This window comes from Oreochromis niloticus, linkage group LG6 (genome assembly GCF_001858045.2).
Source record: "Oreochromis niloticus isolate F11D_XX linkage group LG6, O_niloticus_UMD_NMBU, whole genome shotgun sequence".
Classification (NCBI taxonomy): domain Eukaryota; kingdom Metazoa; phylum Chordata; class Actinopteri; order Cichliformes; family Cichlidae; genus Oreochromis; species Oreochromis niloticus.
In genome coordinates, this window is record NC_031971.2 from 21,642,153 (window position 1) to 21,654,215 (window position 12,063).

The 12,063-nt window shown below is 42.4% G+C and overlaps 1 protein-coding gene across 8 annotated transcripts in view; it reads right to left on the reverse strand.

Annotated features, from left to right (window-relative positions):
• apbb2b (amyloid beta (A4) precursor protein-binding, family B, member 2b) overlaps positions 1-12,063 on the reverse strand; it is a 55,630-nt gene that overhangs the window by 26,115 nt on the left and 17,452 nt on the right. For 6 of the 8 annotated variants that reach the window (XM_005456901.4, XM_013275704.3, XM_003452191.5 and 3 more), the window contains exons 3-4: positions 11,769-11,826; positions 7,360-8,400 (exon numbers count right to left, since the gene is read on the reverse strand). In XM_005456901.4, coding sequence (XP_005456958.1) covers positions 7,360-8,383 — 1,024 coding nt within the window. In that variant the 5' untranslated portion in view covers positions 8,384-8,400; positions 11,769-11,826. Of the gene's footprint in view, positions 1-2,958; positions 3,095-7,359; positions 8,401-11,768; positions 11,827-12,063 lie in introns of those variants that run through there. The other 2 variants (XM_019359896.2, XM_005456902.4) reach the window with 1 other exon arrangement.

Below are 12,063 nucleotides of genomic sequence, written 5' to 3' on the forward strand. Positions count from 1 at the left end.
AACACACAGATATCAGGATTTCTAAAGCAGCTGAGACACTTTCTCAATGAGCGACCCACTCAGTAACATATTACAGTTTATTCAGCGTGACACAAATGAGGAATTGTTCTTCACTGGCCCTGGTAATTGTGTTAGCGTCTTCACTGAACCCTGTTTTAGATAAATGTGCCGCTTGATTTCCATGGGTGTGTGATCTGTTGTTCTTCGATTTAACGTTAAACTCCTTGTAGTACCAAATAATCCTACCTATGGTATCTTGGAGCTTCTAACAGTAGAATGGGAGACAGAGCCTTCAGTTATCAGGCCCTACACTTGTGGACCCATCTACCAGTTTAGATTCAGAAGAGACGTCCTCTCTTCAACTCAAAACTTTCAGGTGACCCCGATCCCTCAGTTTAGCTGTTATAGGCTCAGATAGCTTTAGGACTTCCTGTGAGCATTTCCTCTCCACCCACCATTAAATTGTGTCTCATCTCTCCCATAGTGGTGACGTTTTCCCCTTCACATTTTTATACATAGGAAAGCTATAGGTTAAATATAGTCAAAGCAACATAGTAGTTAAACTGCATACACAAAGCTGTTCATTGTTCGACATACAGCTCAATTAAGTGGAAAGAAGAGGGGTAATACTCCGTAACAGTAAAGTGCATAGAATTAAATACTCATGAAACCCTGTGGAGAAGGTGGGATTAGGACCCAGATGCAGGACTCATGAGACAGGAAATGACCTCAAAACAGCTTTAATGGTCAAGTCTTCCTTAAATACACAAAAAACCCTAAACAGGACAGGAGCCAAGAATACAAATCCAGGACTATAGGGAAGCACACAAAACAAGAGAGCACACAGTATAGGGGGAGGACAATAAATACACACATGGTAATGAGAGAAAAGGAAACAGGTGGGAAACACAGCAGCAACAAATCAAGAATAACAAGACAGGGGAAGTAAAACTAGAGACAAGAGACAAAAGACTACCAAAGTAAGACGGGAACTAACAGATGGCAGACTCACACATGTGAAAATGACATAGAAATACCAGAAATATGGACAGAAGACTGAAGAAAAAGAATGAGAACAGAAACAGGGATTAACAAACTAGTAAAGGAACTAAAGACACAGATAACGAGAATTTCATGAGAACCTAAAAAAAAAAAAAAAAAAAAAAAAAGCAGAATTACCATCATAAGCAGAAGGCTACAGAGCTTAAGGACTTGAACGGGAACACAGAAGTAATGGCATGAAACAACACCAAAGGGAACTCGTATCAGCAATAAGGAAAAAAAGAACCATAAACCCTTAGAAATACCAGAAAGCCAGATTATCAACAATACAGAACAAAGAACCCTAATACACAGAAAACCTTAAGCTCAAAATCAAAAAGACAAGGGAAAAAGAAAAGTGTCAAAAGCTCAAAGGAGTAAGGATGTGTCTTACAGGGGGTTTTAAACATGTCAAGTGTTGGTGAGGTCCTAATGGTGAAGAGGCGACTGTTCCAAAGTCGAGATGCAAATACAGCAAAAGTCTCATCTGTGCTTTAGTCTGCTTCTCAGAATATATGCATGTACAGATTTATGTGAAAATTAAACTTTCCTCCACCAACAGAACACAACATCAGCAAACAGAGCAGATGTCTGTTAGCATAATTTATTGGGCAGTGATATATTTAGAGGAGCTACAGCTGTTACCTTGAAAACACAAACGCACACACAAACACACTCTGTGGAGATGGAGTACTTAAATTAATTTTTCTTCACTCTTGGACTAAAAGTCATCTCATGTGAAGGTTGCAGTTTCCTGGCAGCATGCACATGCACGTGCACACACACAGACAGAGTGAAGTATTGATGGGATCTTTGTGTGCCTGTGTGGAAATGATGTCGTGGCAGGCGTAGTAAAGACGATCCCAAACTCTGTCGGGGATGTAGCAACTCATAAAGGTGATATAAGCTCCAAGGGGCCGGTCAGCTGGTGCTGCGTGTATTTATGTACGTTTGTGTGATTGCAAGGCGTTCTTGAACTGCTGACCATGCTGATGAAACGCAGCGAGTGGGCTCGTTGCCACGACAGCAGGCCATATGTCATTGTGACAACGAGGTCGGGCCAGACTGTGATGGCACTCAGACACACATGCGTGCACACACAAGTTATTAAGACTTCAGTTTATCTCAAAGAGCATAAATCACAGAAAATATAGAAAAACGCACACGCTGGGAGATAAGGACATCCCTCAGGGCTCAAGACAGTGTGGTGGTGCACTGACTGCTGGGAGTTGGAGTCTTTTGAGAATGAAAAATAGGTCAGAGCAAATAAAACTACAAGAGAGAGAATCTGAGCGTCTCCATCTGCTGTGAGCGAGAGGAAAGATGGTGACTTAGAATGGGTGCCAGCATGAGATGACTACTGGATGTGGATTAATGCATCTGCATAAACAACATTACAGAGAAACACTGAAGGAGAAAAGAGAGAGGAGATCTCTGGCTGGAAAGGTCTGAGGGCTACACGATGACTCAAAGTTATCAGTGTCACTCTCTGCAACCAATGTGGCAAGTAAGGAAACAGCATTAGGAGACTTGGTGTGCTTACACTGATGCTGTTAAAGTGCACCTACGCAGCTGGTGGAAATGGGGACCTACGTAGCAGTTAGCCTGTGATAGCCTCGGTTAGCATGCAGCTGCATGCCAGAGTACAGTTAAGCAGGGGGAGGGGGAGAGCTGCAAGCTTCTGGAGCAAAACACATACAGACACACACACTTTCTCAGCAGATAACCCCACACATGCACACCAGCATGAACATACTAACACAGCATGAACAAACCTGACTGTTTCTGCAGATGATGTCATTACAGAAATAAACTTCATCCCCATGTAGGAAGACACAGACACATGCGCGCTCAGACAGCATTCAAACTCTAAGACAACAGTCCAGCTTCCGGCCAACTCCGTAAAAATGCACCTACCCTCGTAATTGACAATCACAATGGCCAGCATGTAGTCTTTTCCCAGCATCATAGTTAGCTAGCTGCCTCTCATACAGCAAAACCCAATGCTGTAACCAAAGAGAGAAGCCCAGACAGAGATGGAAAGAGAGAGAAGGAAGCAGTGATCAGAGTGAGGGGGACACCGCAGCAGAGGGGGTGAGGAGACCAAGAAGGGAGGGAGGGAGAGAGAGAGGAAGGGAGGGAGGGAAAGAGAGAGAAAGAGAAAGAGAGAGAGAGAGGAGGGGGGACAAATCAAGGCAGAGAGGTAGAGAAAACATGACGTGAAGAGAGAGGCAGTAGGAAAAAAAACATGGGGAGAAAGAGTGAATGAGAGGAGGAGCAAAAAAAAGGATGGAGAGCCTGCGACTGAAGAAAACAGGAGTGAAAGACAAACATAGAGAATTATACGGGGGGGGGGGGGGGAGCTGTTTCCCCCTGCAGCCGAGCTGTGTTTGCTGCTTGTCTCTCCCCTCTCTATCTGGAGCATCAGCCACATCAACAAGAAAACAAAACAAAACAAAAGAAAAAAGAAAGCTCTACCCTCCCTTTCCTGTCCTAAACCAAACATGCAGCCGGGGCACATGGAAGGAGGCTAAAAATGTGGCACAGTCATCCTTATCGAATTTCTAGGTTTATTATTTTCTCCCTCTTTTCCAGCCTCTCTTGGTTGTCCTGGCAACCTCCAGATCGGCTTTTATTCAGCATCTCATCCAGTGGAGGTGCGAGGACGAGGTGGGTCAGAGAGGTAGAGAGACATGCAACTGTCTCAAACACACTTTGAGCATCACGCGTTGCTTTTTTGGCACTAATCACCATTCAGTTATACTGTGCGTGAGTTAAGGGACCAACCTGGCCGAACACTGGTGTACATGTAGTTGTCCCCTGACACCACAGCCAGTAACTGTTTCCTACTTGTCTGGGCAATGGTTGTTGGTCCTTTAGCTTAGCTACTAACTTGAGTCAGAACAGGAACTTTAATTTTGTTTGCTCTTTGCGGTGAACTCCACTGTTCTCCACTGCTGCTCTAATCAGCATTGGTTTTTGGACAGACTGCACAGTTGCACGTCCCAAAATACTTCAAATACCTACACAAACTATCACGAATGCTGTACCATGAATTCTGTTTTACAGCGCAGGATGTTGTGCGATAATGTTGGACTTCTATAAATAGGGCTTGAAGGACCCTCTTAGACTCTGTATTTTGTGTTTTGCCACCTCTGTGTGAAAGCAGGGTCATACCAGCCCTCTAGCCCACAATCCCCACAGAGGAATCTATCACACTGCTGGGAAAACAACACAGATTTGTCAACATGAGTTTGACAAAAGCAGATAGGGGGCACTACAGTATGGGCAGCTAGGTGTTGGATAGATACACTATACTGTCCAAAGTATTCTCTCATCTGCCTTCACACGCACATGAACTTGAGTGAAATCCCATTCTTAAATCATAGGGTTTAATATGACGTCAGCTCACCCTTTGCAGCTAGAACAGCTTCAACTCTTCTGGGAAAGCTTTCCACAGGTTTAGGAGTGTATTTACAGGAATCTTTTGACTATTCTTCCTGAAGCACATTTGTGAGGTCAGACACTGAGAAGGCCCGGCTCGCAGTCTCCATTCTAATTCATCCCAAAGGTGTTCTATCAGGTTGAGGTCAGGTCTCTTTGCAGGGCAGTCAAACTCGCTCATCCATGTATTTATGGACCTTGCTTTGTGCACTGGTGTGCAGTCATGTTGGAACAGGAAGGGACCATCATCAAACTGTTCCCACACAGTTTGGAGCATGAAATTGTCCTAATGCAGTCAGGGAAGTACCGTTTTCCTGGAAATAGCTAAACCCAGAGTCATGTGTCAGATTGCCAGACAGAGAAGCATGATTCGTCAGTCTAGCAAACACGTCTCCACTGCTCTACAGCGCAGTGGTCGCATGCTTTACACCACTGCTTGGTGATGTAAGGCTTGGATGCAGCTGTTCATTCATGGAAACCCATTCGATGAAGCTGTCTAGTCATTGTATTTCAGCCAAACTGAAGCCCACATGAAGTTTAGTGGTCCTGCGACCTCTGCACACTATATGCTTCAGCATCCGCTGACTCCACTCTGGGATTTTACGTGGGCTACCACTTCGTGGCCGAGTTGCTGTCGTTCCTAATCGCTTTCACTCTGTTATAATACCACTAACAGCTGACTGTGGAATATTTAGTAGCGAGGAAATGTCACGACCAGACTTGTTGCACAGGTGGCATCCTGTCATGATACCATCCTGGAATTCATGTAGCGCCTGAGAGCGACCCATTCTTTCACAATGTTTGTATAAGCAGTCTGCATGCCAAGGTGCTTGATTATATAGGCCTGTGGGGATGAAAGTGACATATACAATTTAACTAGTCATTTGCTTCCTTACTGAGCTCCTCACTACATACATCATGGTCTTGGTTCTCTCTTAAATGACACTGCAAATAAGCAAAGACGGATCTGAAAGACAGTTACTTTAGTTTATTAATTTTCTGTATAGAGACAGGTATGTAACATGAACAGTGCCATACAGCCCAGCATTTATAGCCTTAACTAATTTGCAATGCACATCCCTAGATAGGCTTTTATACACAATGAAATCCTGGACAAATGAACACATGAAAATGTAATCCTGAAATCCAGACAGCACGACAGTAAAACTGTAAAAATGCAAGCTGCTGGTAATCCAACTTGTAGAGAAATGAGTTACACAGATGCTCAGAGCCTTCAACTTGAGACTGTGAGTCATCAGAGAGCCAAAAAAAAAAAAAAAAAAAAAAAAAAAAGCAGCAGTACAACTCACCAACTCAGAAAGACGGCACCGTTTACAGCTGAGACCACAGCCTCTTCTTTCTGTTAATCTGGAGGCTTTGTTTATATGACAAGCTATGAGGAACACTAAAGTGCCCATATGCTTATGTCGCAGGACCAGCTGCTATTCTGCAGGAGCACGGATGTGTTTTGCTCGTCTTACACTAAACCACAAGTTTTAAGTGCCCCCCCCAAAAAAAACTCCATACCCAGATTTTAACATAACGCTGGCAAAGAACAACAGTGAACTGAAGAGACCTTCTACAGACGTAGCCAACATGCAAATACAAGAAAGCAAGAGACCCGCGACAGATGGAGACTCTCAAACTCTAAATATCACGCAAAAGTTTATCCTCAAAGCTATGTAACAATGAACAATAATAATAATAATAATAATAATAATAATAATAATAGTGGCAAAACTGAGTAGCTGTTTGCAATCTAAACAATACAATTTTTCCTAGATATTTTATATCTAAAGGTTTAAAAAGAGAAATTATCTACAAAGTAACCAAAGACAGAAGAAACATACAGATGTAAAGTAGGGCCACATCTGATTTCTTTTCTATGTCTATATATTAAATATTAGTCAGTGCCATCATTATGCCCATCATTACAGGCTGAGAGGAACAGAAATTGAACAACTAAGAATATCTCAGTCACTCTGTGTCTCAGGGTTATTACTTTTTCTGTATTTTAATTAGTTTTTAAGTCAACTTCTAGAGTGGATGCGCTTCTTTCAGTTACATTTTTATTTAAAATTGTTCAGTATTAGTCTTTATTAGTTTTCATTTTTAAAGTTCAGGATTTGCACACATAGAGAAGGTAATTATTGTAGTTAATTAAAACTAAAACTATGTTAGACTAACAGCAGACTACAGCTTTTCTCTTGACCCAGCTTACAGGTTCTTATGGAAAGGTTATCCATTATCTAATATTTGCAGAGACCAGATGCTTGTATTCACAGATATATAACAGTGATGAAGCTCAAGGTAGCTGATCAATACAGACGAATACAGGTGCTACAGGGGAGAGGAAAGCAGCTCCTTTCTGTGGAGCTTTAAGATGAGGGGGGGAAAAAACATCTAACACACCAAGATATTGGCAGCTAGTTTATGCATCAAGTTAAGGCTGGTTCACACACATATGCTCAGGATGAAGCTGGAAACAGGACACAGCTGATCTGGCACACCAACCCCCATGAGGTTACAAGGGCACTTCCTGTGCCTGAGGGATTCTGGGAGATTTACTGGAGGCTGGAGTTTTTGTTATTCTGTTTAAGCAATGCTTGAGCTCTGCATATCCACAAATGGACGGACACACACACACTCGAATGTGCATGCACACACACTCTGGGTAAATGGAAACATGTCATCATCAGTAGAGAGGACGGTGAAACCACTAAACAGCAGGAGGGGAAAAACCCCCAAAACAAAACATACCACAGTAGCTGACATAAGACTCGCATAAAAACTACACTAAATATTTGTAAATAACAGTAAAGTTTACTGCATTAAAGCTTCATGGGCTCTGTGTGTGTCTGTGCGTGTGCGTACCTGTCTCCTCTGGCGAGTTGCTCTCCTGGGACAAGGTAGTCCAGCTCAACTCTTCGTCACTGGGGTTCAGATTCTGGATGCGGTTCAATGCACAGTCTGTCTTTGCGCCAGTTCTTCTGTCCTTCTTCGTCTCTGGAGAGGAGGATGAGGAGGAAGAGGAGGGGCAGGAGGCCATGGAGAGCAGGGGAGTGTCTTCTGGACTGGGTTGCTTGGGTGGGGAAGGAGGAGGGGGTACCGGAGAGTTCTTGCCAGATTTGAGGAGCTTGAGGTTGGAGTGGAGGTCAGAAATGAGCTCCAGGCCTGGAGAAACTTTGTGGTTCTTCACAGGGGGCTCACTGTCGACTGTCAGTAAAGGCTTCGTCTCCTCATCTTCCTCTTCCCCCACCATCTCATCTTCCTCGATCTTCATCTTTGACATCATTTCCTTCTCAGACAAGATGCTGATGTCATTGGTGTCCTCTGAGTCAAAGTCCAAATCAGCCGTGCTGCTGCTCAGTTTGAGCTCCACAGTCGTGTTTATGTTACAGTCCAAGTCAGGCTCTGTCGTCTGCTCAGCCTCTGCATCACTGTGAGTATCTGGGTTAAGGTCGGCATCTTCCTCTCGATCATTATTGGTAAGAGTGTGACTGTCTTGTTCCTCTGCCATGTTGACATTTAGGTCATCTGCTATTATTTCTAAATCCATCGAATCAGGGTCAGTTGTGTTTTTGTTGTGGTCCTGGCCAGCTTTACGAAGCTGGTTCGCCCCGTTCTTTGCTAGTTTGGGATTGTTGGGAGTTGAGGACTGTGACGGGGATGACGATGGAGATGATGATGCTGATGAAGGTGGCACCACTTCACCGAGGCCCATGGCGGCCTGGATGCTGGTAAGCGCATACTTCTTCCGACATTTGGGAGGAGTGGCGGAGCCTTGTTTGATGACATCGCTGGTGAGGAGCTGGTTGTGTGAAGAGCGAAGGCTGAGTGAGGTGGGGGGCGTGGCGGCGGGGCCGTTACGATTGGTCACGTCTACTGACATCATCATTGCACCAGACAGATCACCTGGAGCAGAAAAAAAGATAATAGTGAATTTAAAAACCTAAATATCCACGTGTTAATACACAGACAACACACAGGTGAGACATCACTGTCAATAACATCTATACGTTTGTTTAAAAAAAAAAAAAAGATTACTATGAATACCAATGCCTTTTCATTTTCTTATACATTATGTTAATTTCTTCATGCTGCTGCCAATGTCGACTGTTAGGTTCTCTATTTGCATTCGTTGTATGTGTCAGATTCAAAGAACGTCGCCCTAACTTTTTCGAATTTTGTTCGACTAACCACTAAATACAGAATGAACAATTTGAGAAAGCACTGCAGGTCCCTGTTTTGATTACGTCAGCATGCCATCCTAAGATGTTATGGCGCCATTCACCACTAGTCTAGGGCATAGCAAGGAAGGTTCTTGTTACTAGCAGTGCTAATGTTCTGGGAATAACGTGTGGCACTGCAGGTGTGTTGGGTCATTATTGATCTGTACTATAGATAACCATAGCTTTTGTGGGATCTGGCAGATACTTCAAGCAGCAGTCATATCATGAAAGACTCAGCTGCATAACATGCCCGTGCCATAACACCGCCTTACCACGATGGACAGATGATGTGGTCTCCAGTCTTCTAAATACTGTTCTGTTGCCACTGTTTTCATACACATTCCAGTTGATTTAACCCTTTCAAACAGTATTTTGATCTTTTCTCTGATCTAAACTCTGATCTCATGTTTCTATTTAAGCGTCAGTGGTTTGCATCTTGAGGTAAACTCTCTGTATTTACATTCAGGAAGGCGACTCTTGATTGCAGACTTTAGACTATGACGCCTTATCGCCTACAAGAATACTCTTGGCTTGGCCAAATGGTGCGAAGGGATTTTGTTCACTCTACTTTATCTTCTGTTGTCTTTGAGACCTCTTGCCGTTGCTGAGCTGGCCAGTGCATTCCTTCTTTTTGAGAATGCGCCAAGAGTGGTGGTTAAATCAACAATTAAGTTTCTGCTATCTCTCTGATAAGACTGTTTTGTTTCAAGTCTAATGAAGCCCTCCATCGCTTGCATCAACACCTCTTTGACAGTTCCCATTAAGAGTTATCAAATACAAATTAAACACTTGGGCTTGACTTTTATCGTGCTGAATAACGAGGAAACAAAAGACAAGTGGCTATAAAAAGGCTTATCAAACAACTAGCTGATTGGTTTTTTTAGCCTGTGAAAATGGACATATGGTTTAAAAAAAAACAAAACGAAAAAAAAAACAACTACAATTGTGATTCTTAAACTGGAAATGCAATATTTTTTCATGCATCTTAAATTTAAGCCAAAAGTATATCCTTTAATTACAGTCTCATTTCAAATCAATTGTGCTGGTGAAAAGAAATAACAATTATAAAATGTTTTTATTTTTCACATAGTTATGGACCTGACTGTGCATGTAACAAATTATAAATAATATTTGTCATTAAAGATTAATAAGAAAAAAGTCAGCCATCTTCAGCAGTGAATAAAGTCCAGTGACTTTAAGAAAAATTAATTCTTCTAACAGCGTTCCGTTAACTTTTACAGTTTGAGCTGCTACAACATGTCTTTTATTTTTACTCATTAATGCCTAAACCTGCCGCTACCAGCAGCTTTTAAGGTGGAATGTGAAAACGCAGTCACATAAATCCACAGATGTAAGTAGAAAGTTCTGCGGGTGACCTAATAATACTAAAGCACTAATTTACAAGCACAAAGACGGCGGTTTACTTCATTCTACAGACAACAGCACAAATAATAGCAGGAGCGCAACGAGCAGCCCTTTTGAAGAGTTGAGTAATCCACTAAATATTAAAGCGTAAGCGCAGGTTTTACGGGTGTTCGAGAGGCAGCTGAAGGAGAACTGATGTGTTTTGATATAAGGGTGAACTCATCTGTTGAAAATTGATGGGGGCCGTGTGGTCTTGTTGAGACAGCTGTTCATGAGAGATAGTTGAAGCGCAGGATTCATCAGTGGAAAGGCTGCTTTATTAGAAAGAAGTTTGCTGTCTAAACCTGAGATCTGAAAACTGAAATCTGGAAAATTGGGATTTCTGAACACTTGGATACAGAAGAACACAAATCGTCTATGCACAATTACGAGCATAAATATGCACATTTCTATTGTCTCTGCATGCCAATGTGATCTTGCAGAATTTGTTAATGTACAGAGGTGCACTGCTGCTACATGGTCGACTCTGGATCTACTGTAGACTCTGGATCTCTGACTGGAAGTGTGACTAAAGCCCTGAAACACTGCAAACGCACCAGAGCTCACTGTAAAAATGACCTTGCTCCTTATTTATCTTATCCTTGTGTTTCTCCTCCTCCCTCCAGCACCCCACACACAGCTCTGCTCACAGCTTTGAGCCATCCAGCCATGCCAAGTACACTCTGATAACATCCTACCCTCTAATCCCAAATAAATGAATACTCCTAACAGCAAGTACCACAGCCACATCAGGCTGTGATACCGTCAGTGTTAAATTCAGAAGCAATTTGCAGTAAACTGCATGCTTCAAACTTAGTAAGACATGACTGTAGGAGTCATTGAAATACTTCACTCCAAAAATGCCTACAAATACATAAGAACAACTTCTAGATTTCAATTTGACCACAACTCTCGTTTATGACGTTTGAATTGTCACCAGATTAGGTGAATGTGGTCATTTTATTTCTTCACTTTGCTCGGTTGCACCCCAGAACATGTATAGTAACATATTTTAATATTAAAATATGAGGCCATCTGTCTAAAGCAGTCTGAAGCTTAAATGAAACTGGGTCGTGTAACAGGACAATGATCCCGAGCACGTCAGCAAATCTACAACAGAATGGCTGAAAGAGAAAATAATGAAAGTGTTGCAATGACTCACAGTACAGACCTCAACCTGATTGAAATGCTGCAGTGGGAACTTAGGAGAGCTGTGCAAAAATGACTGCTTCAGTTTATCGAGGTTTGCAGGCAATAAGTAAAGACGACTGGGCCAAAATTCCTCCACAATAAATGTGAGAGACTGATAAAGTTGCTCAGAATACAAGTTATAGTCGCTGTAGGTGGTTCAACAAGCTACTGAATCATGTGCTTAGTTTTAAACAGGACTGAATGACTGTACTGTATCAAGAGAATGTTTTTAAGTACTCCAAGTTTGTCTGTTTATTATTGGGTCACAAAAACAAACGAGGGAACAAGGAAACGAGTAGAGAAATGTGTCCAATATACACAGTTTATTGGTAACTGTTAGGCATAATTGGAAAAAAAAAAGCACAAGTGGTGATAGTGCAACCTAAACTGAAAGGCTAATGAAGTGGTTTTGAGGCATTGATGTGCGTGTGCGTGTGCGTGTGTGTGTGTACGTACCTGACAGGTCTGTCACACACTGGCTGTGGTCACTGTTCAGAGTTAAGTGGACTCAGATCTGAGGGGAAAAAAAGAACAAAATGATCAGAAGAAGAATGAAAAGAATTACGAGAAGTTGTTGGATTGCCCACAGAGACCGCATTCATCCAAGTGAAACCCACTGACAGCTGGTTTCTATGGAGACAACACAACACTGTGATAAAGCGAAGATGCTCGCCACAGAAATCAAAATTATTAAACGGAGACTATGAGTCAAACATGGAGGAATCAAAGAAGAAATCAATCGATAGGGATC